Source organism: Coregonus lavaretus, assembly GCF_964263955.1.
Source record: "Coregonus lavaretus genome assembly, chromosome: 22".
Taxonomy (NCBI): domain Eukaryota; kingdom Metazoa; phylum Chordata; class Actinopteri; order Salmoniformes; family Salmonidae; genus Coregonus; species Coregonus lavaretus.
The window spans coordinates 7,939,887-7,967,307 of NC_140009.1; the positions used below are offsets into that span (position 1 = coordinate 7,939,887).

Consider the following 27,421-nt stretch of genomic DNA (forward strand, 5'->3'; position numbering starts at 1 on the left):
AGAGCAGTTGGAGGCTACTGAAGGAGTGTTGTATGGCATTGAAGCTCGTTTGGAGGTTTGTTAACACAGTGTCCAATGAAGGGCCAGATGTATACAAAATGGTGTCGTCTGAGTAGAGGTGGATCTGAGAGTCACCAGCAGCAAGAGCGACATCATTGATATACACGGAGAAAAGAGTCGGCCCAAGAATTGAACCCTGTGGCACCCCCATAGAGACTGCCAGAGGTCCAGACAACAGGCCCTTCATTCTTGGATGTAGCTCAGTTGGTACAGCATGGCATTTGCAACGCCAGGGTTGTGGGTTCGATTCCCACGGGGGGCCAGTATGAAACAAATCTATAATGTATGCACTAACTGTAAGTCGCTCTGGATAAGAGCGTCTGCTAAATGACTAAAATGTCAATCTAAAATCCATCAGCCACGGGGCTTCCTCTCACCACCATATTTGGTAGTGAGTGGAAACGACAACATGATGCTTCACATTTATACATCCAGTGAAATATTCAATTCAATTCAATTCAAAGGGCTTTATTGGCATGGGAAACATATGTTTACATCTGTCTCATTATTATATCTGTGATGATACGTTTGATACCGGAACTCCTAGGCATGTATCGAAATCGCTAAGCGCTTCGAAGCAGTTTCTTCATTCACAACAACTGGGAACTCGGAATAATACGAGATCAAAGCATGACGTCAGTGATCTTCAGGTCAGAAAGTCGGAGCTCTAGAAAGAGGCCCGAATTCCCGAGTTGGATGACCGTTCAAATCGATTTTTCCCAGTCGGAGCTCGTTTTTTTTCGTGTTCCCAGTTGTTTTGAACGTAGCAAGTGTGCGGATGCGTGTACCGCGTTATGAGAAGTACGTCATCAATGATGTCAGAAGCTTCGTTTGATCACGCGCTTTTTCAACCCGTGTGTTGCAAAATGCGAAATCCCTTTCATTTCATTTTTAAAACATTTAACATTTCGCCGTGATTCCAATGATTTCTTCCATTCAATCAATCAAATGTATTCATAAAGCCCTTTTTACATCAGCAGATGTCACAAAGTGCTATTCCAAGTTGCTTTCAAACGCCGCCCTCTACTGTACACCGTACTTATTATTATTGTTAGGATTTTGACCAGAAAGCTTCCCCTGACCGGTAGCTTAGTAGGGAACATTCAGAGACGTAAGGGTGGGTATGAACGCGGCTCCCGTTGAAGGCACACTATTTTGAAATTGGTTTTATGTGAAACCACACTTTCTGCACTGTTGTTCAAATAATTTGTTTTATTTAATATAATATAAGCTTCTGTCTTAAGCATCGTAAATAATGACATAGATTCAGTTTTAGAAAAATAGTAAACTTGAAGGCAAAAAAGGGAAGCATGATGTAAGATGCTAACCTGGTTGGTATTCCAACTGATTATAGGCAGTAAAGCCAACCACTCAACGCTGCGCCATGGAGTTTTGATAAAAAACTGTGGTGAAAAAAAAAATGCCCCTCTGATAATCACACGCTGCTATTTATTGCTGACCAGCAGATATCACTAATGTGCATTGTGAACAGATAATTTGAGAACAGATAATAAAGCTCCGAGGCTTTCAGACGGCTTCGGTTTCCATCACATTGCAGAACAAACCAACCGCTCACTGTATGTGGACCGACGCATCGATCACACTTACAGCATCATAACACAAAATGGTACGCAGCTTCATCTGGATATGTGTGCAAGCGAATGAAGCGATGCACTTGATTTTGCTCTCCGGAAGCGCGCCGGTGCTTGGTGGATTTTGGGTTCTTAGTCCAATTGAATGCGAGAGGTAGAGGCGATGGATCACTCTCCGTACCCGGTCCAGGACGACCTGAATAAAGTGCGCCCCACTCAATTACGGTCGAGCCCCACTAGGTGGCAGTATTTTCGTTTTCCCAAGCAAAATAACGCATAGCCAGTTGCGTAATTACTTCCGGTGGCAACTACAGCGAAGGAGAAATCGTCAATTTGGGGTGGGTTGTTGTTGCGCTCCTAGGTTTTTAACATTGATATGAAGCTAAAAAATTCAAATAGCATCTTCCTGCAAAGTTTGCGAAATATCGTTGGACCCTTGGATGTGTAACTAGCCAGCTAAATTCGCTACATAATTCATTAGTTAGCTAACATTAGCTGCAATTGCTAGCTCTAGTACACCGTTTAGAGCTGGTAGAATGGTGGAGGAGGAAGACGAAGCAGTTTTTGACGAGGATTTGGATGACGGGGCGGGTGGAGCCGATGGGAGCCACGGCAAGAGAAAAAGGTTGTTCTCTAAAGAGCTTCGGTGTATGATGTATGGGTTTGGAGACGACCAGAATCCCTACACTGAATCAGTGGACATCCTGGAGGACCTTGTGATCGAGTTCGTCACGGAGATGACACACACAGCCATGTCCATCGGACGCCAGGGCCGTGTCCAGGTGGAGGACATTGTTTTCCTCATCCGGAAAGATCCAAGGAAATTTGCTAGAGTGAAAGACCTCTTGACGATGAACGAGGAGTTGAAGAGAGCCCGCAAGGCCTTTGATGAAGCAAACTATGGTTCTTAGATCCTGTGGTTGTAGAGGGATATGGGCTTCAACGTGAACATTTTTTTCTTTCGCATTGTCCATGCTTTTTATTCTGCTATGATTATTTGACATGTTTTTATAAGGATCTAAAGTTTATTTTGTAGCAGATGTGGCCATAGAGATAATTTTAATTGACCATCCACTTGTGACTTCAGATATGTTTGTGCTCATGTCAAATGCCAATGCCTTCTATACATATCTTTATCAAAATCGTCTGTTTCGTGTGACTTTCCAGCAGACTAGATGCTATGTTGCTGCCTTTCACAGTTTGGAAAGTGGATTGCACATTTGTTCACAAATAATTTATCAAAATCTAATAGCATAGACACATCTAATAGGGTGGCAGGTAGCTGAGCTTTTGACTGTTTCGAAAGGTTGCTGTTTAGAATTCCCAAGCTGACACTGAAAAATGTGTCTGTGCCCTTGAGCAAGGCGCTTAACCCTAATTTGTTCCAGGTGCTGCGTACTACTATGGCTGACCCTGTAAAACAACACATTTCACTGCACCTATCTGGTGTATGTGACAACTTTTTTTATACTAGAAAGTTCTCAATGTTTTATTTGTTAATGTCTGCAGAAGGATATTGCTTTGCCGTATCAATCATATGTCCTGTGAGGAAACTTCGCTTGCATGTAAAGATTGTTGTCCTGTTTATCACTAAGGATAGGCCTAGTGACATAATTGTGAAATGGAAATGTATGAATACAGTAACTCGCACCCTTTGAAACAATTGATTCCGTCCTTTACTGAGATATTTCAGGACATGGGCCTGGCCCTGAGGGGAGGAAAAATGTAGACTATCCAGTGGCGGCTCCTGAAAAAATTCTCAGGGGGGGCAATTTTTCTGATGATTTAGGTGACCTACACACATTTTAAAAAAGATATGTCCAGCAACAACATGAAGACAGGGGCAGCATATAAGTCAATACCAGAAGCATTTATTAACTGATCTCAAAAGTGTTGGCTTACCAGGGTTGGTGGAGCCCTCAGTTTCATCTTTGCCTCGCAAAGCTAACTCAAACACTCCGCAAAACTTCACACACTGGATTAGCCGGCTGAGGATGTGGCGGTTCTTGCTAATGTCGTAGTAAATATATTTGTTATAGTGAATATGGAATATGATATGTTGAGTAAAATGTTGTGCTAAGATCTATTTAGGTCAGGAGCTGGTTATAAGTTCTGTTCCTATCCAATAACAATGGACAAAAGGGTCCTATCTTGTCAGCCTTGTCAGTTTCAGTTCTCCAGTAAACTTGTGATTATCAACACTAACCTCATCGTTGTGGCGGCGGACAGCTAGCCTGTATCCCTCATCCAGTTGAGTGGCAATGTTCACTCTCCCCAAAGCAGACAATCTCAAACAGCTATCCATGTGGGTCTTTGACAGCTCATGTTTCTTAATCTTTCCTGAAAGATGGTGCATGTCCGTTACACACCAGTCGCTGTCCAAGCGGTGCTGTCTGCCGTGCCGCCTTCAGGGTGAAAGAGTAAGCAGGGGGTAGCAGAAGACTGCATTAGCTACATCGCAGCCTGCTAGCCAGGTTTTTCGTTCGTACCAATTTTTGGGAAATCCTCGGGTGTAGGACTTTCCGCCTTTAGTAGAAACCTGTTGAATTATTAAATTTGGTCTGGGAGGTCCTAATTGTTTCGTTGCCAATTTATCTTGATTTGTTCGCCGACAAAAAGTAACTTATTTCAAAGAGACAATCGAGTTGCACTGAACGCTATAGCCATCTTGATAGTAGTACGTGAATTGATTGATGCTGCTACCCGCTCTTTTCTTAGTTACGTTCATGGTTATGTTACGTATGACGAAAGCGCGTAAGTGCAAGCCCTCAGAAACCCATAGAGATTGTATTGAAAGCTCTGATATTTGAAAAAAATAGATTTTACATGGGAGTCTATGAGAGACTTCTGGGCGATTTTCAACCTGACTGAAATCGCCCCAAAAGGGGGGGGGGCCATTTGAAGCACGACTTTAGCCTGATTGGACATTTAGTGGCAGATCAGACGTCTAGATTAGAACACTCATAACTACTGTTGCCGTGATATAATTGATTAGAAAAAAAATCCCTTCCTTTTCCCGTTTGGCAGTGCGTCGCCCATATCGCCCTAATGAACACACCGCCCCTGAGACTATCTATATGAATCCATGAATGGGTTTTTGTTCCGGAACCATTTCACTTGTTCCTACACCTTTAGACAGTGGATATATAGCTTTATCTTTGAGTAAAAAACTATTCGGCCTGTTGTGTTAAATGTTTGCAAATCTTCTGCACATGGACCTAATTGTGCATGGAATAAAACTCACTTAATGTTTTATCTCTGCCGGACTGAATTTATCCTTTGTTGCTTAATCTAGGGTTTCCCAAACTCTGTCCTAGAGCCCTCCCTGGGTGCACCTTTTGGTTTTTACCCAAGGACTACATAGCTGATTCAAAAAACCAACTCATCAAGCTTTGATTATTTGAATCTGCTGTGTAGTGCTAGGGCAAATATACAGTACCAGTCAAAAGAATCTCTCTGTAGTCAGTATGAAAATGTATGCACTCACAAATTGTAAGTCGCTCTGGATAAGAGCGTCTGCTAAATGACTAAAATGTAAATGTAAATGTAAAAGTTTGGACACCTACGTGTTCAATTTTTTATTTTATTTTTATTTTACTATTTTCTACATTGTAGAATAATAGTGAAGACATCAAAATGATGAAATAACACATATGGAATCATGTAGTAACCCAAAAAGTGTTAAACAAGTCAAAATATATTTTATATTTGAGATTCTTCAAAGTAGCCACCCTTTGCCTTGATGACAGCTTTGCACACTCTTGGCATTCTCTCAACCAGCTTCATGAGGTAGTCATCTGGAATGTATTTCAATTAACAGGTGTGCCTTAAGTTAATTTGTGGAATTTCGTTCCTTCTTAATGTGTTTGAGCCAAACAGTTGTGTTGTGACAAGGTGGGGGGGGTAAAAGACCAAGTCCATGTTAGGGCAAGAACAGCTCAAAAAAGCAAAGAGAAATGACAGTCCATCATTACTTTAAGACATGAAGGTCAGTCAATACGGAACATTTCAATAACTTTGAAAGTTTCTTCAAGAGCAGTCGCAAAAACCATAAAGTGCTATGATGAAACTCGCTGTCATGACGACCACCACAGGAATGGAAGACCCAGAGTTACCTCTGCTGCAGAGGATAAGTTCATTAGAGTTAACAGCCTCAGGAATTGCAGCCCAGAGAAATGCTTCAGAGTTCAAGTAACAGACACATCTCAACAGCAACTGTTCAGAGGAGACTGTGTGAATCAGGCCTTCATGGTCGAATTGCTGCAAAGAAACCACTACTAAAGGACACCAATAAGAAGAATAGGCTCGCTTAAGCCAAGAAACACATGCAATGGACATTAGACCGGTGGAAATGTGTCCTTTGGTCTGGAGTCCAAATTGGAGAGTTTTGGTTCCAACCTGCGTGTCTTTGTGAGACGCGGTGTGGGTGAAAGGATGATCTCCGCATGTGTATTTCCCACCTTAAAGCATGGAGGAGGTGTTATGGTGTGGGGGTGCTTTGCTGGTGACAGTGTCAGTGATTTATTTAGAATTCAAGGCACACATAACCAGCATGGCTACCACAGCATTCTGCAGCGATACGCCATCCCATCTGGTTTGGGCTTAGTGGGACTATCATTTGTTTTTCAACAGGACAATGACCCAACACACCTCCAGGCTGTGTAAGGGCTATTTTACCAAGAACAAGAGTGATGGAGTGCTGCATCAGATGACCTGGCCTCCACAATCCCCCGACCTCAACCAAATTGAGATGGGTCAGACGGCAGAGTGAAGGAAAAGCAGCCAACAAGTGCTTAGTATATGTGGGAACTCCTTTAAGACTGTTGGGAAAGCATTCCAGGTGAAGCTGGTTGAGAGAATGCCAAGAGTGTGCAAAGCTTTCATCAAGGCAAAGGGTGGCTATTTGAAGAATCTCAAATAGAAAATATATTTTGATTTGTTTAACACTTTTTTGGTTACTACATGATTCCATAATAATGCCATTTCGCAGACGCTTTTAAACAAAGCGACACAGTCATGTGTGCATACATAGTTGATGTCTTCACCATTATCCTACAATGTAGAAAATGGTAAAAATAAAGTAAAACCCTGGTATGAGTAGGTGTGTCCAAACTTGACTGGTACTGTATTTATTGTATTATAATTTGTATTTTGCAGTGAGGAAATAGGCCTAGCTATACATTTACATTCAAGTCATTTAGCAGACGCTCTTATCCAGAGCGACTTACATGAGCAATTAGGGTTAAGTGCCTTGCTTAAGGGCACATCAACAGATTTTTCACCTAGTCGGCTCGGGAATTAGAACCAGCGACCTTTCGGTTACTGGCACAACGCTCTTACCCACTAAGCTACTGCTTTCTAATCTGATGTGGCTTGTTATTTTGGTCCATAACAGTAACAATGGCAGCCATACATCAAAGACAAGATGGATGTGTGGGTCAAATAAATAAAAACATTTTATTGATATTCCTCAATAATAGCGTACAGACCAACTTCCAGTGAGCATGTGTTTATTAATTTATCTCCTTTCAAGCAATAATTTGTTATTACAGTGATGTGGTTACCGTTGGCATTGGTCTAAGCAGCGATCACAAGCTACCCGTCAGACTACATCCCGACTAAGCTCCCAGCTTCAGGCTGTTGAGGTGGTAGGTGCCCATGATGTACTGAGCCATACTGTGGAGTTGCAGTGAATTTCACATCCTGGCCTTGCCCACCTGATTTGGAGAACAGCAGCAGCTTGGTGTCATAATCACAAGCAAGAAGGGCTCAAAAGCCCTGGTAACCCCCACCAGGTGCCTGTCTGTTGAATCGAGGTGGAGGAACAGAGGCAATGGACCAGAAAAGGGGGGAAGGGCAGGTTGGTGTGGGTCAATAGAGGATCAGAATAGGTCAGCAGGGGGGTCAAAGGAAGGAGGAATGTCCATGAGTCTCTGTTTTACTGCACATTTTCCATCATCTTGAGGAATTCTAAAAAGAGTGACAAATCCATTATGAACAAAAAGTTTTAATTCATGGCTATGTAATTCAGGGTCAATAAAGTGCAAGTCAATATGTAGGCTAATTGGCCAATCAGCATCACAATTAGTATCCCTATGTCATACCGTCAAAGTCCAGCATGCCATCAGCGTTCTTGTCTCCATCCTTCAGCAGCTCGTCGATCTCTTCCTCTGAGATTTGCTCGCCAGAGCTGCGGATGATGATGGCGAACTCTTCTCTGTCTATGTAGCCGTCGGCATTCCTGCGCAAGTAACACATTGGAAGGAGTTTAACAGCCTTTCGACATCATTTGAAGGCTGACTGTAATTGCACACATGTAAACTGTAACCCCTTCTCCCCAAACCTGTAACGTACTTGTCGAACACACGGAAACATTCCGCTAACTCTTCCTCGGACTTGCCGGCCTGGTCCTCCTTTAGGAGTCTCACCATCATGACCAAGAACTCCTCGAAGTCGATTGTGCCGCTACCTGAGGTGAAGAGTCAGATAGATGACGCAACACGCTCGAATACAACAGTTAAAAGACAATGTAAACAGGTATTTATGATACACTGGTCACAACATGGGCATAGGTTACCCAAAAGTAATTTAAGCATCCCATTTAGGTTTATACATACATTAACGTAGGCTAATATAATCTATTTTAGAATCAGCCGTTTCTCACCATCCTCATCGACCTCCTCAATGATTTCATCCAACTCCTCTCTTGTCGGATTCTGGCCCAACATCCTCATGACCTGACCCAATTCCTTGGTGCTGATATCACCGCCACCGTCGGTGTCGAACATGTCGAAGGCAGCCTTGAACTCTGGAATGATGAGGTAGCTGATAAGTATCGGGAAACGTATTATTGTATTCATTAGACCTGACATTAAATTAACGGCAACATGGGTTTGTGATGGGCCTACTCACCGTTAAGCATCTCATCGCTCAAGAATGAGCGAGCCTCCTGTTGCGCATCAGTCTAGAGAAAAAAACAGCGCCACGTGTCATGTCATTGAAGTGGCCATCTCTCCAAGACCAAGCTTAATTTTTTTGCCAACAGTTGTTGATGTTATTGGCTATCAGATTAGTGTGTTTGTTTTATTGACACTCACAAAAAAAAAAAAAAAAAGTGTCCTCACAAAAGGGGCAGGCTAGGCCTATAAGGACTACTGACAGCTCTTGTGCCAAGTGAAATGTAGCTATGCTATTTAAGGCTCAGCACATTACTTCCCCCACCCTCTGTATATGGCCATACCGATACACAATCCGGCGGAATTTGTCGCGTAAGCACAACCCGCAGCCTTGCTGTGGGACTCCCTTTTAGGTTGTGTGTCCGACAAGCACCCATAAACCCATATATACCGTGCGCCCACTGAACACACATAACTTTCATGCTCCAGAAATACTGCTATCAATACTTAATATTTTTGGTTAACACAATTTAGTTGTTATCAAGATGAGATTGAGAAAATCATGAGTTAAGAAAATTTTTCAATCACACGTCTTATACCTTACACTTTATATTCAAGAGACAATACATTGTCGATATTATTCTCAACTAAATTATTTCTAAATTAAGCTAATTAAATCTTAATTGCCCTTATTTCTTTGCCCATCCAGATTTAACATTGCACATTTAACCAATACAACCTCGCTATTTATCATGCTTTTATTCGTGTAATTGGTTGTGTGTGTTCAAATGATTGTTCTTACCATGGTTGCGAATTAGCTTTCCCCAAAATATCCACGGAAATAAAGCCCAAGGAGTGGTCAATCCGCGTGCACCTCAACAGAAAGACTAGACGTTAAGTAAGAGTTCAGACACGCTTTAAACTGGTCACCTAAGACACGCCCCCCGATGCTCACAGGACTCCAGATTTAGAATCTTGAACTTTTTAGGGTTCTGAAGCCCCCCACAAGCCAATAAAAATGTTGAGTGGTGAGTGGTGGTCTTGAATCTGCAAACATTTAATTGATGGGGTAAACTTAGCTTAGGAAGTTTGGGGGAAAGTTTTGGGAAGTTTTCAGGTACATGTCACTATTGAAAGGCACACAACATTTCTGGGCATTCAAGTAAGACTTTTTATAAGTATGCATCTACCAATTTTTTATTTTGATTGTAAGTCAACGGAGGGCCGAGTGTCTGTGGGTTTTCGCTCTTCCCTTGTACATGATTGATGAATTAAGGTCACTAATTAGTAAAGAACTCCCCTCACCTGGTTGTCCAGGTCTTAATTGAAAGGCAAAACCAAAAGCCCGGAGACACTAGGCCCTCCATGGAATGAGTTTGACACCCCTGTTGTAAGTGCAGCAGGTTTGAGGTACCTGAATGTAACAGTATACCTAGCTATTCCCTGTCAGACAAAATGTTTTTGCTCATCAAGCTAAACAAATTCCCTCACCTGCCCCACTCGCAAAGTTTCAATGTTTTTTTTATTCAGAAGGGAATGAAGCCAGCCCTTTTAAGCAATCTCTGAATATATTAAATTCTGAAACAAGGTGTAGCTTATGTCCAAGCATGCACTTGTGATTTCAAGCAAATATGGTGATTGCTGGTACCATACTTTAAACCAAAGGTAGGCCTCAGCATTGCTGATAAAGAAGGGTGGGCCCAGAGCGGGTTGTGACCGTGGGATGGCGTTTCATTCTGGGTGTGAAACCCTACCCTGTGGAAAAGGGCTGCAGAGCTGGAAGCTGGCAGTGCTATGCCCTGAATAGCAGACGATTTATGGTTGTATGGGGACAGGACAGAGACAGAGCCCGCCCTTAATTACAGTATCGTATCCAATAAACAGGCCAACCACTCAATATTTGACTCTCCTTGTATGGTGGAGGTTTCCTGCGCAGAGATAATAAGGCCTGGTGTCTGAGAGGGAGGAGGAGGGGTGGGATTCTGGGATATTATGGGGAAGAAGGGGGTGGGATGTTGTTAGTGGTGGTGGTGGTGGGGGTTAAGGGCTATATACTCAGGGAGCGGAGGATATCTTCCAAAATAAGGATTTGGTGGGCTGCTGCTACTACACATTTCAAACGTCTAGGTTCTTATTCCAGACACCTTCAAGATACGCTGTTGCATCTAGCAGCGGTGTCAGAGCCCTTGGAGATGGCATCTTACAATACTGATATAGTATTTGTAAACCTGGGGACCTCTCCATGGAGACAGAGCAGTGTCAGTGCATTCTGTTGAGTGCTCACAGCTCTTTTTTGATCATCATGGATGACATGAAGTGATGAAAAGATCATTGATTTTGCAAGTTGCCGTTAGCGACGCAATTAGAAGCATCTGAACGTTTTCTTCACCTTTACTGTCTTTCTTTTTTGGTGAACTGTTTTGGACTTTGCATGCTCCTTTACCTAATGTGGTAGACCTATTTCTCTTTCATCCATTTTCATGAATCTTTCAAGATTCATCACAAGAAAAACCACAACAAAGGACCTCAGAAGGATTAGGCAGAGCCAATCAAGATGACCGTTTTTTCTATGGACTTTGGAACAAAGGTGTTTTCAGAAACCAAGGACACTGACTAGTGGGAATAGTTCATATATGGGAATAGGAGAGGGGAGGAGAAAGTGGAATATACGGGGTGAGGGTGGGCTAGGATACCTGAGATGTTGCAGTCAGGGTGGGGGGGAGTGGTAAGGGAAGGCGTGGGGGTGGTGGAGGGGAGGGGTAGTGGTACTGGAGGGGAGGGCTGATAGTGATGCATTATGATTGGCAAAGGGCTTGTCTTGATACAGAGAAACGGTAGAGTGGAGTGATACAGAAGGAGCAGACAATGAGCCAGTCTACTGTATCAACATGACAACAAGGAGATGGAAACATATATTAAAGATGAAAGCAGGTTTATTTTTGAAAGTGCTCTGTACAGGGTTGAGACGCGAGAGGGGCGAGACGCAGAAAAAAGAAGGGCGAGACAAAGAGGGGAGAGGGGAGGGACTCAGAGGAGCCAGGGGCGAGATGCAGAGGGGAGAGGGGAGGGACTCAGAGGAGCCAGGGGCGAGATGCAGAGGGGAGAGGGGAGGGGGGAGAGGGGAGAGGGGAGGGACTCAGAGGAGCCAGGGGCGAGATGCAGAGGGGAGAGACGCAGGGGGGCCAGAGGGGTGTAGCATTTCTTGAGAGGGAGCAGGTGTAAAGAGACAGCTGGGTGGGAAGTGTTAGGTTGCGGGTTGCGGAAAGAGCCTTCGTCTTAAAAGGGTTGGACGGATATTTATAGCCACAGAGTCCACATTACTGAGATCGGCAGTATCGAGGAGGGGGTAAATAACCTTCAGTTATTGTCTTTTCTCAAACACATTTTCACTTTATTGTAGTGTTTTGGGGTAGAATCTTTACTGTAGTGGATTTGGGCAGACTCCTTAGTATATATATATATATATATATATATATATATATATATATATATATATATATATATATATATGTATGTATGTATATGATTGGGCAGAGGCGCTGCCATGGGTGGGCTTGGGGGGGCATAGGCCCACCCACTTGGGAGCCAGGCCCACCCACTGAGGAACCAGGCCCAGGCAATCAGAATGAGTTTTCCCCCACAAAAGGGCTTTCTTACAGACATAAATACTCCTCAGTTTCCTCAGCTGTCCGGGTGGCTGGTCTCAGACGATGCCTCAGGTGAAGAAGCCGGATGTGGAGGTTCTGGGCTTGCGTGGTTGCACATGGTCTGCGATTGTGAGGCCGGTTGGACGTACTGCCAAATTATCTAAAACGACGTTGGAGGCAGCTTATGGTAGAGAAATTAACATTAAATTCTCTGGCAACAGCTCTGGTGGACATTTCAATTGCACGCTCCCTCAAAACTTGAGACAACTGTGGCAGGGATGTAGCTCAGTTGGTAGAGCATGGCGTTTGCAACGGCAGGATTGTGGGTTCGATTCCCACGGGGGGCCAGTATGATTTTTTTAAAATGTATGCACTCACTAACTGTAAGTCGCTCTGGATAAGAGCGTCTGCTAAATGACTAAAATGTAATTGTGTTGTGTGACAAAACACATTTTAGGGTGGCCTTTTATTGTCCCCAGCACAGGGTGCACCTGTGTAATGATCATGCTGTTTAATCAGCTTCGTAATATGCCACACCTGTCAGGTGGATGGATTATCTTGGCAGGGATGTAAACAAATTTGTGCACCAAATTTTAGAGAAATAAGCTTTTTGTGCATATGGAAAATCTCTGGGATATTTTATGTCAGCTCATGAAACATGGGACCAACACTTTACATGTTGCATTTATAGTTTTGTTCAGTTTATATTCCGGACTCTGACTTTGCTCATTCTGATATTTCTTAATTTCTAGTTGTTTTTAACTTTTTGGATTGTGTGTATTTTTATTGTATTGGTAGATATTACTGGACGGTTGGAGCTAGAAACATAATAATTTCGCTGCACCTGCGATAACATCTGCAAATCTGTGTACGCGACCAATAAACTTTGATTTGATTTGTAGTGTTTTTGGGTAGCCTCTTTACTGTAAGTAGTTGGGAAGACTCAAGAAGGTGTGGCTTCAATTTTGTATTTGATTTTCCATTCAGAAACATAGTTGTTCTTTTCTTCAAGCAGTAGAAGTGGCAAATGGAAAGGGTCAGAAAGGAATGCTGGTCTTGTTACTGTACATTCTCCATCATTTTCAGAAATTCTGGAACACAGAAAAAAGGGGTTCATTGGATCCTCTCCCACCCACTACTACTGAGAGTTCCTTTATCCCAATCAACCTCCCGCTCTCTGTGATAGCAAAACACACTACTACTGAGAGTTCCTTTATCCCAATCAACCTCCCGCTCTCTGTGATAGCAAAACACACTACTACTGAGAGTTCCTTTATCCCAATCAACCTCCCGCTCTCTGTGATAGCAAAACACACGACTGTATCATCAAACCACAACCCTCACCCAAGCACAATATATAGTATCCCCCCCTATAACCCTGTATGTGTCCAGTAACCAGAAGATGAATGTCATATATGAGCCTTTTCATGTTAATGATTGTTTATCTCATGTGGATGTGGTACTTCCATGATACCAGACCTCAACACTGTATTCTGTTTTGAATATTTGTCAAACACAGAAACCCAGAACAGCGGGAGTTGAGTTTAGTCAAGACTTGTGGTCATTAATATTAATTAACAGAAATAAACTTGCCTACACAAATTACCATAGTTTAAACAGACAACTGTGTGTGTGTGTGTGTGTGTGTGCGCGTGCATTCCAGTCTATATTTACCCACAGACTGCGCACCCAAATTGCCCCTGTTAATCCCAAACCAATCACTAGTCAAAGTTTCTATGCAAATCGTTTACCATTGACAATTAGTCATCTACCAGTTTATGTTCCGTTAGCATAATACATGAATGTGAATGACATTTAAGCCTGTGTGTGTGGGAGTGCATGTCTTACCATCAAAATCAAGCCTGTTGTCTTTGTTTAGGTCTGCGTCTGTCATTAGCTCGGTACATTCCTCCTCTGTGACTGGCTCTCCAGTGGCGGCCAAGATGTCATTTAACTCCTCACGGTCAATAAAACCGTCGCCATTTCTGTTGTATTGGGCAGAGGATAGATCAGTTGAGATCAATTAGAATAATGTAACACACAGCTGCTGTATTTTGCCTGAACTAAAAGGGAAATGAAGCTGATTTGAGCTTCCTAACGAGGCTGTGTCCTGTGATTGGCCATCCACCAGATACCTTATGGTGAACCAGGGTGAGAAATCTCTGTAACATGCCAGTAAGGAGGAGACTCCAGGGGTTACGATTCAGGGGACGTACTTGTCGAATATACGGAAGACCTCTGATAATTCTTCCTCGGACTTGCCGGCCTGGTCCTCCTTTAGGAGCCTCACCATCATGACCAAGAACTCCTCGAAGTCGATACTGCCGCTACCTGGTGTTGGGAGGAGGGCAGGACACAGCCAGGGGCTCATGAGATGAAGCAGGGACAGAGGAAGCATGAATAATAGTAGAAATACCCTGGCCAGACATTTGAATTATCTCCTGACATTTGACCCAGTCAGTTATTTACCATCCTCATCGACCTCCTCAATGATGAGGGCCAACTCCTCTCTGGTCGGGTTCTGGCCCAACATCCTCATCACCTGACCCAACTCCCTGGTGCTGATGTCACCACCACCGTCACTGTCGAACAGGTTGAAGGCAGCCTGGAACTCTGGATGGGAGAGTTAGTGTTTACCGAGAGAAATTCTCACCTGTTGGTCACGTGTTACCTTAATGTGCTGTTGGTACAATCAGAGCATTTTTAAAGTGACACATTTTGTTGACTGTTGGAAGTATTCTTAGGATGACTATGGCTACATAAACACGACCTAAACAGCTGAATGTGAAGTGATACACATAGCATGGTTGGAACAAGCAGACACAGGGATATGCTATACATTACACACGTGGCTTACCAGCAATCATATCCTCGCTCAGGAAGGAGCGGGCGTCGCTCTGTGTTTCAGTAGGCTAGAGGGGGAGGATAGGGGAAGTTGTATTAATATATACATTTTCTCATGTACTAGTTCACTGTGCCTGTGGTGTTAGATAATTATATATATATTAAAACAGACCTTTCTGTTAGATAATTATATATATATTAAAACAGACCTTTCTGAGAAGATTAATACAGGTATTGTAGAGCAGGTTTGGAGTCAATTCCAATTGAAGGTAGTCAATTCAATAAGTGATTTGAATTTAAACTTTACAAATTGAAATATTTTAGAAATAAATGGCTTTTACTCTGAAGTTTTTTGAGAAGTCATTAAAAATAGATGAGCTTTTTTTTCAATTATTGAATTGGAATTTCAGTTTACTTCCTGAATTGACTGCCTTCAATTCGAATTGACCGCAACAGTGCCGTAGAGCTGTCATTGAAGAGAGCATGTTGGATCCAGACCACAGTCTGGACACTTTATAGCTGCTGTCACACTATATGGGATGGGTCATTTTATTTTCCCTCATATATCTGTCATCACCTCCACCTACCTACCATAAATCTGTCATCACCTCCACCTACCTACCATATATCTGTCATCACCTCCACCTACCTACCATATATCTGTCATCACCTCCACCTACCTACCATATATCTGTCATCACCTCCACCTACCTACCATATATCTGTCATCAACTCCACCTACCTACCATATATCTGTCATCACATACACCTACCTACCATATATCTGTCATCACCTCCACCTACCTACCATATATCTGTCATCACCTCCACCTACCTACCATTGACTGGCAGCAACTCTTCACACATCTACATCAAGCTAAATGACAAGCAACATTATGACAATGAAAAAAATATTACATGTTCACAAACGTTCTACAAATGATACATATTTGTGTAGGGCCATGGTAGAAAATGATAATCTATTATTATTTAATGCCTTTACATGTCATCAATGAACATATTGTATAACTTTTAAAAAGCAACAGAAAAGCAATATAGATTATTTCCAATAAAAGTAATGAAGGAAGATAGGACTGTCTTTCTGTCTTTGGTCCTTGAACCATTGGTTCAACAGCAAAAATATGACAGATACTTAATATACCTCCAGGGGAGAGTTGATAGTCAATCACAGCCATGTCCCACCACTCTGCTCCTACACTGATTCATCCATCCTCTTTAACAACTCCTTGTACTCTGAGCACCCCCCACAACCCCATCCCTCACATTCATTATACTGCCTCCCTCTGGCATGGCAGAGATTCTGCCAAAGTCATTACTAGTGTCTATGTCTACACTGTGACATACAGATACAGATATGTTGGCATTCCACCTGTCACTCACTCACTTTGTCACTTTCAATCACTTTGCCACCGTGTTCTGTCTAGCCAGCACCACTGTCTCAGTAACCTTTGGTGACCAATGGTGGCCTTGAAAAACATTAACGACATCATACACTAACGCGTGAATTGAAGTAGACGCGGTACACAATATTACCGCATGACGTTCGGTCTGTGGTACATGTAACATAACAGCAAAGGGAATACAAAAAACACCTCATTGAAAAAAAAAGGCAAGATCTTGATGCGTGGGCCACAACAACAAGACAAGATCCTTAAACTTTAAAATCGGTAGCCCTCTTTACGTAAATCGTTTGGTCCAGCTGTACTCCACAGCTGGGCCAGCTGGTGTGTGTGTACGTATGTTTGAGCACAGGCATGACTAGTCCATTTTCAAAATCAATCAGGAATATCCATCTTCAGCAATTCCCCACAATGAAAAAATATCAGCAAAAACTTTAGAAATCGGACAACATCTGTAGAAAACAGCAGAATGAGCGAAACAATCCTAAAACATCTGATCATTTAAAAGATTGTTATCTTCGTTCGCTCTCGGTTTCTCCCTCTACAGACTCTTACCATGGTGGCTGTCTCCGCTGCAACAGACAACAGAGAGAAAGATGGAACTCCAGGGAAGAGTGGCTTTCTGATACACCGTTGATAGACACAGTACTATGACTACCCAATAAGTACCCCTCATCTAGCTGCCTTTTGTCTGAATATGATCAGGATTGGGCAAGAAGCCCTTCGCCTGGACTAGCATCAACCAATCGTCTCGCTGCTTTCTTTGCAAACGCCACACAACCTCCACCTCACTCATACTCCCCTCCTCTCCTTAAGCTCCCTCCATATTTAGCTAAAGGACAAGAGTAGCAGTCTCAATTACATTTATTATGGCAAGGGTTCAACTGACCATCTAACAGCAGATGGACACTGTCTATCACATAGTGTTGTATGTGGGATGGGCTGGACATGAGGGGGAAGGATTTTCTGTCTGTCTTTCTGTCTTTACTCAGTCTGCACTCTTCACTGAGCTCATGTCCTTGGACTTGTGACATCTGTAAATGGCATGCACGTGAAGTCATGATCTCTCGTCGCACAGCGGTGCCGTCCAATCAATTATCCCTGACATCTCTTTTTAATTATACAAGAACATAGAAGTCAACAACTACTTTGAAGACTGTTATATCCTGATATTTTAAACTCAACTGTAGATATCAGTTTCATATCTGTGTGTTGATGTTCTATCCTTCTCTCGCTGCTTGCACCTTGGCTGTTCTTACAGGCCAATCACAAGGAGTGACCTTGTCAGCCACTAATCTCCCACCCCACTTCGTTGGCTTTCCATGCCCGATCAGGTTTCTCTCATGGTAATCCTTCAAGTGCTTGAGTTTCGTTGGCTTTGCAAATATACAGTTTCTATTCCCAAGGCCCATCAGTGTGTTATAGACTGGCAATCGTAATCGGACTCAGGCACGTGCACACACACGCGCATGCACGTACACACATAGACATACACATAGATATTACTGCACTGTTGGAGCTAGGAACACAAGCATTCCGCTACACCCGCAATAACATCTGCTAAATATGTGTATGTGACCAATAACATTTTGATTTGATTTGACATAAAACACTGAATATACAACACTACCGACAGCCACACACTAAGGCACTCACACAAAATATACTACTAAAGTTTCCAGATACACACCTACTTGCACATTACTGAGATACATACTTATATGATGTATTGTATTGTAGGCCGTCATTGTAAATAAGAATTTGTTCTTAACTGACTTGCCTAGTTAAATAAAGGTAAAATAAAATAAAAATAAAGAAAACATTGCAAACAACTCGCATAGACTCACGGCTGCACAAAGATACCAACACACACTTACACACAGGCAGGTCACTCCACGAGCAGAGTACATTTTGCGTCCCTTTTGATATTTAAAGTAGAAATTGTGCACCAATATTGCATTTTAAATTAAGTACCCTTTAATATACAGTGGGGAAAAAAAGTAATTAGTCAGCCACCAATTGTGCAAGTTCTCCCACTTAAAAAGATGAGAGAGGCCTGTAATTTTCATCATAGGTACACGTCAACTATGACAGACAAAATGAGGAAAAAAAATCCAGAAAATCATATTGTAGGATTTTTAATGACTTTATTTGCAGATTATGGTGGAAAATAAGTATTTGGTCAATAACAAAAGTTTCTCAATACTTTGTTATATACCCTTTGTTGGCAATGACACAGGTCAAACGTTTTCTGTAAGTCTTCACAAGGTTTTCACACACTGTTGCTGGTATTTTGGCCCATTCCTCCATGCAGATCTCCTCTAGAGCAGTGATGTTTTGGGGCTGTCGCTGGGCAACACAGACTTTCAACTCCCTCCAAAGATTTTCTATGGGGTTGAGATCTGGAGACTGGCTAGGCCACTCCAGGACCTTGAAATGCTTCTTACGAAGCCACTCCTTCATTGCCCGGGCGGTGTGTTTGGGATCATTGTCATGCTGAAAGACCCAGCAACGTTTCATCTTCAATGCCCTTGCTGATGGAAGGAGGTTTTCACTCAAAATCTCACGATACATGGCCCCATTCATTCTTTCCTTTACACGGATCAGTCGTCCTGGTCCCTTTGCAGAAAAACAGCCCCAAAGCATGATGTTTCCACCCCCATGCTTCACAGTAGGTATGGTGTTCTTTGGATGCAACTCAGCATTCTTTGTCCTCCAAACACGACGAGTTGAGTTTTTACCAAAAAGTTATATTTTGGTTTCATCTGACCATATGACATTCTCCCAATCCTCTTCTTGATCATCCAAATGCACTCTAGCAAACTTCAGACGGGCCTGGACATGTACTGGCTTAAGCAGGGGGACACGTCTGGCACTGCAGGATTTGAGTCCCTGGCGGCGTAGTGTGTTACTGATGGTAGGCTTTGTTACTTTGGTCCCAGCTCTCTGCAGGTCATTCACTAGGTCCCCCGTGTGGTTCTGGGATTTTTGCTCACCGTTCTTGTGATCATTTTGACCCCACGGGGTGAGATCTTGCGTGGAGCCCCAGATCGAGGGAGATTATCTGTGGTCTTGTATGTCTTCCATTTCCTAATAATTGCTCCCACAGTTGATTTCTTCAAACCAAGCTGCTTACCTATTGCAGATTCAGTCTTCCCAGCCTGGTGCAGGTCTACAATTTTGTTTCTGGTGTCCTTTGACAGCTCTTTGATCTTGGCTATAGTGGAGTTTGGAGTGTGACTGTTTGAGGTTGTGGACAGGTGTCTTTTATACTGATAACAAGTTCAAACAGGTGCCATTAATACAGGTAACGAGTGGAGGACAGAGGGGCCTCTAAAAGAAGAAGTTACAGGTCTGTGAGAGCCAGAAATCTTGCTTGTTTGTAGGTGACCAAATACTTATTTTCCACCATAATTTGCAAATAAATTCATTAAAAACCCTACAATGTGATTTTCTGGAATTTCTTTTCTCATTTTGTCTATCATAGTTGACGTGTACCTATGATGAAAATTACAGGCCTCTCTCATCTTTTTAAGTGGGAGAACTTGCACAATTGGTGGCTGACTAAATACTTTTTTCCCCCACTGTAGACCACATTGAAAATTCATTTTTTTATTTTTTATATGAATAAAGACTTGCTAAGTGCCAAGAATCAGCATGTCCCTCATCATGTATTTCCGACTTCTAGGAAGATTTTAACCCACTTAGCCCCAAAATGTGTTCAAGTTTTCGCCATCATTGTAAAGCCCTAGTTATGTTTTTGCTCTGACAAAGTCATTTCTGAACATTGTTATTTATATAATGTGATTCATTTACATCTGTCCCTCATTTTAAGGTCAAACCTGTTATGTGAACTGAACTCTTTTTTTAATATGGTGAAACTATTCCTTAAAAAAATGTTTTTCAAAAGAAACGTTGAACATCTAATGGTCAAATCTTAGTGTAAAAGCAGGTGAGCTGGTTCTACTCTTTTTGGTCATTTTCTGGTGTTTTGTGGTGGAAAACTGAGTGTGTCGAGCATAACACATCAACCCTGTTACCCAGAGATAGCTAGGCTAAAAATGGTTTAACAATTACATTTTGTTTGTGAAGCTTGTGTAGGACATGGGGATGTGTGAATCTTACTCCTCAGCCTGAAGTGTCCCCACTTGCGCCAGCAAATAGCTAGCTTTTCGCTTGGCGCCGACTGGTAAGGCGCTTCAGGAGGGCGGCCACGTGTGCTAGCAAGGCAGAGGTCCTGAGTTCGCGGCAGGTATGGGCCGAATCGGGAGGAAGTGGTACTCGCTAAGCAAGCAGCGTGACGTCCTTGCATTCAATTGCCCCTCCCCGTTGCACACAACAAGCTTCCATTCCCTGTCACAAGGGGATTTATGGCTGATTTAAGATGAAAACCTTAACCCTGTTACTTTATTGAAACTTTATTGGCACTTACTAGAGTCTTTCTTTTACCCCTCGAGACTGGAAATCGTTTATTAAGTTGAACATGTGCTCTTTATGGCAGAATGTTACAATTAGGTGAAAGTAATTTATTTTATTTTATCAAGTTACACTACAAAATGTACTTTATTCATGGAATGACCCAGGCATCTATCACTGTCTCTTTAGATGTCATGACTTACTGTTACGAACCCCGTGGCTCTAAACATCTAGGGTGGATGGACATGAGACCCGTAACATAAATTCATGTAAATTATAAGTGTGGCATGGAATAGTGAGAACAAATAGGACACAACTACCATGAACTACCGTCAAACACACATGGTTTATTTCAAAACACACGGTAAGGGTTTGGGGAAAAAGGGCTGAGCAGGACCCAAGAAATGAAACAATAGTGTAAAACCCCCTAAACTGATCTAGCCTGCCTGAAGAACCGCTAGGCTACTGCTAGTCATACAAAAGTACAGTGGGTGGTCCGCTCAGGTCTAACTAGTGTTTTTAGACAGATTTCTTCCTACGGGTAATGTACGCCCAAGGGCAACTAGCTTAAACTCCCCTTTTCCCAGAAACACACAAAGCTACAAAACAGGGTAATCAGCAATAAAGTACGTACACAATACACAGGACACAACAGTATCCACACTCACATAAAGAAATGGATTCTAACAAAGTTACCAATAGGGTAACCAACAACTTAGTGAGTACACAACACACAGGACACCACCGTGTCCATACTCACATATGGCAAAAATCTCTCTCTCTTGCAACACACACAAGTTTGGTTTTTATAAAATGGGATGTGTGATTGAACAAACGAGTAACAGGTGGTGCAATTCACAGGAATGTTCACTGATTGGTCCAATCATCAGACACCTCAACGACCACCAATCAGGAACATACAGGACACCTGTGATTAGGGCAGAAGGAGAGAAAAACACAGGACACAGGATACCTGTATCCGTAACACTCCCACCCTTAAAAGAGCAAACCACAATGGTTTGCGACACACGTACTATCACAACACCCAAATTCACAAATAATCCTGCTGGGATAACAAAAAAAAACCTAGATCATTACACACGAGACAAAGCATCTGCCAACACATTATCCAACCCCTTTTTGTGGCGGATCTCCAAATTATAATTTTGCACGACAAGTGCCCAACGCATAAGGCGTTGGTTCTGGTTGTACATCCGGTGGAGAAAAACTAAGGGGTTATGGTCAGTATACACTATTACTGGTAATGCACTGGAACCAACATAAACTTCAAAGTACTGCAGAGCTAACAACAAAGCTAGAGCTTCTTGTTCAATGGTGGAATAGTTTGTCTGACATTTGTTAAATTTCCGTGAAAAATAACAGACAGGATGGTCCACTCCACTCTGGTCTTGCTGCAGTAGAACAGCACCAGCACCTCTGGCACTTGCATCTACCTCCAGTTTAAACGGTCGTTCAAAATCTGGCGCAGCAAGAACAGGAGTACTACATAAGAGTGCTTTAGCAGTGTTGAAAGCAGTACAACAATCTTCAGACCATACAAATTTTCTCGCCGGACTGAGCAAATCCGTTAATGGAGCAACTACCGCAGAGAAATTTTTACAGAAACTACGGTAGTAGCCAACCATCCCTAAAAAGCGGCGTAGCTCTCTTCTGGTGGTAGGTGCGGGAAATGCATTTATAGCTGAGACCTTGGCATCTACAGGGCGCACCTGACCATGGCCGACCTGTTTACCAAGATAAGTAACAGTGGCCTTCCCAAACTCGCACTTTGCTAAGTTCAGGGTTAGAGAAGCGGTTGCTAGACGTTCACACACTACCCTTAGAGTGTTAACATGATCAGACCACTCAGTTGAATAAATTACCAGATCATCAAGGTAAGCACTACAATTAGGAACTCCAGCCAATACTGTGTTAACCAGGCGTTGGAAAGTGGCTGGTGCGTTCCGCATCCCAAATGCCATGACAGCATATTGTAGGAAGTGATCTGGGGTCACAAAGGCAGAGATGTCGGAGGCACGTGCGGTTAACGGCACCTGCCAGTAACCTTTTAGAAGATCTAGTTTGGTTACATAAGTAGCAGCACCAACAGTATCAATACAGTCATCCAGTCTGGGTAACGGGAACGAGTCGGGCACTGTGACAGCATTGACCTTCCGATAGTCCGTACATAATCTGGATGTCCCATCAGGTTTAGGAACCAGAATGCACGGAGAACTCCAAGGACTTGAACTTGGCATAGCCAGGTTATTCTCCAGCAAAGAACCGACCTCACCCCTCATTATCTTTCTTTTAGAGACGTTGACACGATGAGCATGTTGCTTGATAGGTGCAGCGTTTCCAACATTAATGTCATGTTCTAACACATTAGTACATGTAGGAACATCATTAAAAAGACATGGAAAGCTGTGTAATAGTCTCACAATATCATCTGACTGTCTGTCCGTTAAATGAATCAGGCCTGATGGGAGAGACAGCAGCATCTCCGAATTGGGCAATATAGCACACTGCTGCTGAGTATTGCGCAACTCTAAACCATCTCCGTCCACATCATTAACATGACCTCCCACTACAGCCGTAGCAGCAACAGAGACAGCCGACTCGGCCAGTTTCTCTGGACTGTCTACCTGAGTGACGGGTCTGGTGTGGTATGTCTTCAACATGTTAACGTGGCACACACGAGATTGGCGTTTTCTATCAGGAGTCTGTATCACATAGTCAGTTTCAGTTAGTTTCTTTTCAATGACATAAGGACCAGAGAAACGTGCTGACAATGACGCTCCTGGCACAGGCAACAACACAAGAACTCGGTCACCTGGCTGCAGTGAACGAGAAACAGCCTGTGTGTCATAGTGTCGTTTCATCCGTTTCTGTGAGGAAGACAGTGCTTCCTTTGCTAGAGCACAGGCAGCATGTAGGCGCTCACGAAAGCGACTAACGTAGTCCAACACATTTTCATTCACACACAACTCTTGTGACAAAAACTGATCCTTAAGGACTTTCATAGGTCCTCTCATGGTGTGTCCAAACACCAGTTCAGCTGGGCTGAACCCTAGAGATTCCTGTACTGTCTCACGGACAGCAAACAACACTAGAGGAACTCCCTCATCCCAATCTTTCTCAGATTCCAAGCAATATTTACGGAGCATAGACTTCAGTGTCTGATGCCAACGTTCAAGCGCACCCTGAGACTCTGGGTGATATGCGCTTGACACACGGTGTGTAACTGACAAGGATTTTAACACTTGTTTGAAAAGTTTAGAAAGGAAATTCGTACCCTGATCAGTTTGTATCACCTTAGGTAACCCAAAAGTGGAGAAGAATTTGATCAACGCTTTACTCACCACCGGAGCAGTAATCCTTCGCAGAGGAATGGCCTCTGGGTACCTGGTGGCCACACACATAATTGTCAACATAAACTGGTTACCAGATTTTGTTTTTGGTAATGGTCCAACACAATCAACCATCACATGTTCGAATGGTTCACCTATGGCCGGTATGGGACAAAGAGGCGCGGGGGAAATAACCTGGTTCGGTTTCCCAACTACTTGACAGGTGTGGCAAGTCCGACAGAACTGAGCCACATCTTGTTTTAAGCCAGGCCAAAAGAAATGTCGCAAAACTCGATCATAAGTCTTGGTGACTCCCAGATGTCCGGACCACTGGTGATCATGAGCAAGGGATAAAACATTTTGTCGAAAGGCTGTAGGAATCACTATTTGGTAAACAGCATTCCAATCTCCGCCAGCGTCAACATGGGATGTCCATTTACGCATGAGGAGATTACCATCAATGAAGTATGCCATGTTTTTCTTCTTTAGCTCCTCCTCTGAGACAACACTAGAAAAACATTTAGCCAGGCTAATGTCAACCTGTTGGTTAGCGATCAGCTGCTCACGAGTAACTGGTAACTGTATTGCCTCAGCAACAAGTTCCACATCCTTCTTCCTTTCTCTGGGCTGTTGGTCAGACTGCACCAGCTTACCAGAGGTAGCACCCGAACTATCCTCTGGGTCACACTCTCTGAATAGAATCGTGTTCGACAAATCTATCACTTCACCCACTTGTCGTGCTTGAGCACGTGTGACAGCACAAGCGGGGAACATATCTGGATAACCCTGTGCCAGCTCCTCGGAGAGAGACTGGTCACTTTTATCCAATACCTCCAATACGGGTATCACCTTTCCTCCGGCAATATCGTTGCCCATTATAAATGTCACACCTTTTACTGGCAACATAGGACGTACGCCAACTCTGAACAATCCACTGACTAACTCAGAGTGTACGTTCACAAAGTGCAATGGCACTGGGACAAATCCCATTTCAATACCTTGTACTAACACACAGGAACCACAATATGTATTACTGGACAAGGGCAACACATCAGCGAGTATGAACGACTGCGCCGCACCAGTATCTCTGAGGATTCTAACTGGACGCTGAGACGCTTCGTCATCTGATATAGAAACAAACCCCTCAAAAATGAACGGTTCATAACTGTGATCTGGGACAGGGACTTTCAAACCACATTCACTATGAGGCTTCTGTCTTGATTCCGGCCTTACAACCGTACGAATCAGCCCAACACCCGTTGGCGGCCTGGCATGCTGAGGCATCCCCGGTTTGCGTTTTAGCAGAAAGCAATCATTAACCATATGTCCCACCTTATGACAATAGAAACAGTGACGCACATCTTTTGGGCGTGCTGGATGTACTGCTGGTCGACTAGGACTAAAAGTTAGCAACTCCGCAGCCCTGCTCGCTGTACGAGCCGAAAACACGCTCTTATGCGTCAACACAAACTCGTCTGCCAATAGAGACGCTTCCGACAGTGAGGATACTTTCTGTTCGTTCAGATAAACTACAATGCGTTCCGGTAAGCAATTTTTAAACTCTTCTAACAAGATTAACTCCCGTAGAGAGTTAAAATCAGTTACCTTACTAGCACTGTGCCATTTGTCAAACAGATTTCCTTTGTCTCTAGCAAACTCCACATAAGTCTGAGTAGGAGACTTTTTATGAGACCTAAATCTCTGTCGATATGCCTCAGGAACAAGCTCATAGGCACGAAGAACAGTAGCTTTGACCACTTCATAATTCAAACTGTCTTCAAGAGGTAGCGCTGCCAGAACCTCTTGGGCTTTACCTGTTAGTTTACACTGAAGTAATAGGCACCATACCTCTTTGGGCCATTTCAATGCTACCGCTATACATTCAAAAACACTGAAATAGGAATCAACCTCTGACTCCCTGAACACAGGTACCAAGGTGATCTGCCTACTAATATCAAACGTAGCAGCCGACACAGCTGGTGAGGATGGCTCACTAGCAGGCATAGTATGAGCAGCAACTAACCTCGCTGTTTCTGCCTCCAGTTCCATTTTACGCACCTCCAGTTCCATCTTACGCGTCTCCAGTTCTTGATCAAGCCTACGCGTCTCCAGTTCTTGATCAAGCCTACGCGTCTCCAGTTCTTGATCAAGCGTACGCGTCTCCAGTTCTTGATCAAGCGTACGCGTCTCCAGTTCTACCTCTAGCTTACGCATCTCCAGCTTGTCTTGCCTGATCTGTGCCCGCTCTTCCGCCTCCATTTGGAGCCGTGTCGAGCGGACATCGATCCTGGCATCACTGTCAGTCAGTGGGGAGAGTGGGTCATAACGGGGCAATGTGGCTGGAGCCTTAGTCTCGTCCTCAGACACTGATGGGCTTACAGGATCAGCAACCACATCCCCTACAGGAGCAGCAGGGTCAGGCGGCGGTAACTCAAGCACTCGCTCGTTTAACAATATCGCTAGCACTACTTCCCTAACTTCTGCTTTCACTAAACCCCTCGGTATGGGTACAGAAAAGTGGTCAGCCAAAGCCTGTAGATCCACTCTACGGCAATTCTCAAAAACCTCCCACGTAGGGTTTTCCAAAAATGCCTCTAACTCAAAAGTAGCCATCCTACTAGCAACACGAGCCGTCGACTACTGAACACAAAAAAAAAACAGGTAGTTACAGCTGCCAAGCTCAACACTGAACCAGACACTTACTAATTTCATGAGTAGCATGGGATAGATCCCAGACGAGCCCCCACTTTATGTTACGAACCCCGTGGCTCTAAACATCTAGGGTGGATGGACATGAGACCCGTAACATAAATTCATGTAAATTATAAGTGTGGCATGGAATAGTGAGAACAAATAGGACACAACTACCATGAACTACCGTCAAACACACATGGTTTATTTCAAAACACACGGTAAGGGTTTGGGGAAAAAGGGCTGAGCAGGACCCAAGAAATGAAACAATAGTGTAAAACCCCCTAAACTGATCTAGCCTGCCTGAAGAACCGCTAGGCTACTGCTAGTCATACAAAAGTACAGTGGGTGGTCCGCTCAGGTCTAACTAGTGTTTTTAGACAGATTTCTTCCTACGGGTAATGTACGCCCAAGGGCAACTAGCTTAAACTCCCCTTTTCCCAGAAACACACAAAGCTACAAAACAGGGTAATCAGCAATAAAGTACGTACACAATACACAGGA

The 27,421-nt window shown here is 43.3% G+C and overlaps 3 protein-coding genes across 3 annotated transcripts; 1 reads left to right on the top strand and 2 right to left on the bottom strand.

The window, feature by feature from the left end:
- The first annotated feature begins 1,968 nt into the window (after positions 1-1,968).
- On the top strand, positions 1,969-4,898 carry LOC311149807 (transcription initiation factor TFIID subunit 13-like). Its single transcript, XM_084187033.1, has one exon. It carries the CDS (start codon positions 2,189-2,191, stop codon positions 2,561-2,563), a length of 375 nt encoding a protein of 124 aa, XP_084043159.1. The 5' UTR covers positions 1,969-2,188; the 3' UTR covers positions 2,564-4,898.
- Positions 4,899-7,233: 2,335 nt separating this feature from the next.
- Positions 7,234-9,428, bottom strand: LOC311149382 (troponin C, skeletal muscle-like). Its single transcript, XM_084186561.1, has 6 exons — positions 9,351-9,428; positions 8,565-8,616; positions 8,317-8,460; positions 8,007-8,121; positions 7,757-7,893; positions 7,234-7,622 (listed from the first exon to the last, which is right to left on the bottom strand). Exons 1-6 carry the CDS (start codon positions 9,351-9,353, stop codon positions 7,591-7,593), a joined length of 483 nt encoding a protein of 160 aa, XP_084042687.1. The 5' UTR covers positions 9,354-9,428; the 3' UTR covers positions 7,234-7,590.
- Positions 9,429-13,254: 3,826 nt separating this feature from the next.
- On the bottom strand, positions 13,255-17,256 carry LOC311149483 (troponin C, skeletal muscle-like; the record flags this gene model as incomplete). Its single annotated transcript, XM_084186675.1, has 7 exons — positions 13,255-13,286; positions 14,044-14,180; positions 14,412-14,526; positions 14,665-14,808; positions 15,053-15,107; positions 17,016-17,032; positions 17,253-17,256. The coding sequence occupies 7 exons, from the start codon at positions 17,254-17,256 to the stop codon at positions 13,255-13,257; spliced, it is 504 nt and encodes a 167-aa protein (XP_084042801.1).
- Positions 17,257-27,421: the final 10,165 nt, after the last annotated feature.

Coding starts and splice junctions, on each gene's coding strand:
- LOC311149807 (XM_084187033.1), top strand. CDS start 2,189: ATGGTGGAGGAGGAAGACGAAGCAGTTTTTGACGAGGATTTGGATGAC.
- LOC311149382 (XM_084186561.1), bottom strand. Junction 7,894..8,006: donor TGTTTCCGTGTGTTCGACAA/GTACGTTACAGG, acceptor TTACTTGCGCAG/GAATGCCGACGGCTACATAG. Junction 7,623..7,756: donor TGGCATGCTGGACTTTGACG/GTATGACATAGG, acceptor CACTCTTTTTAG/AATTCCTCAAGATGATGGAA.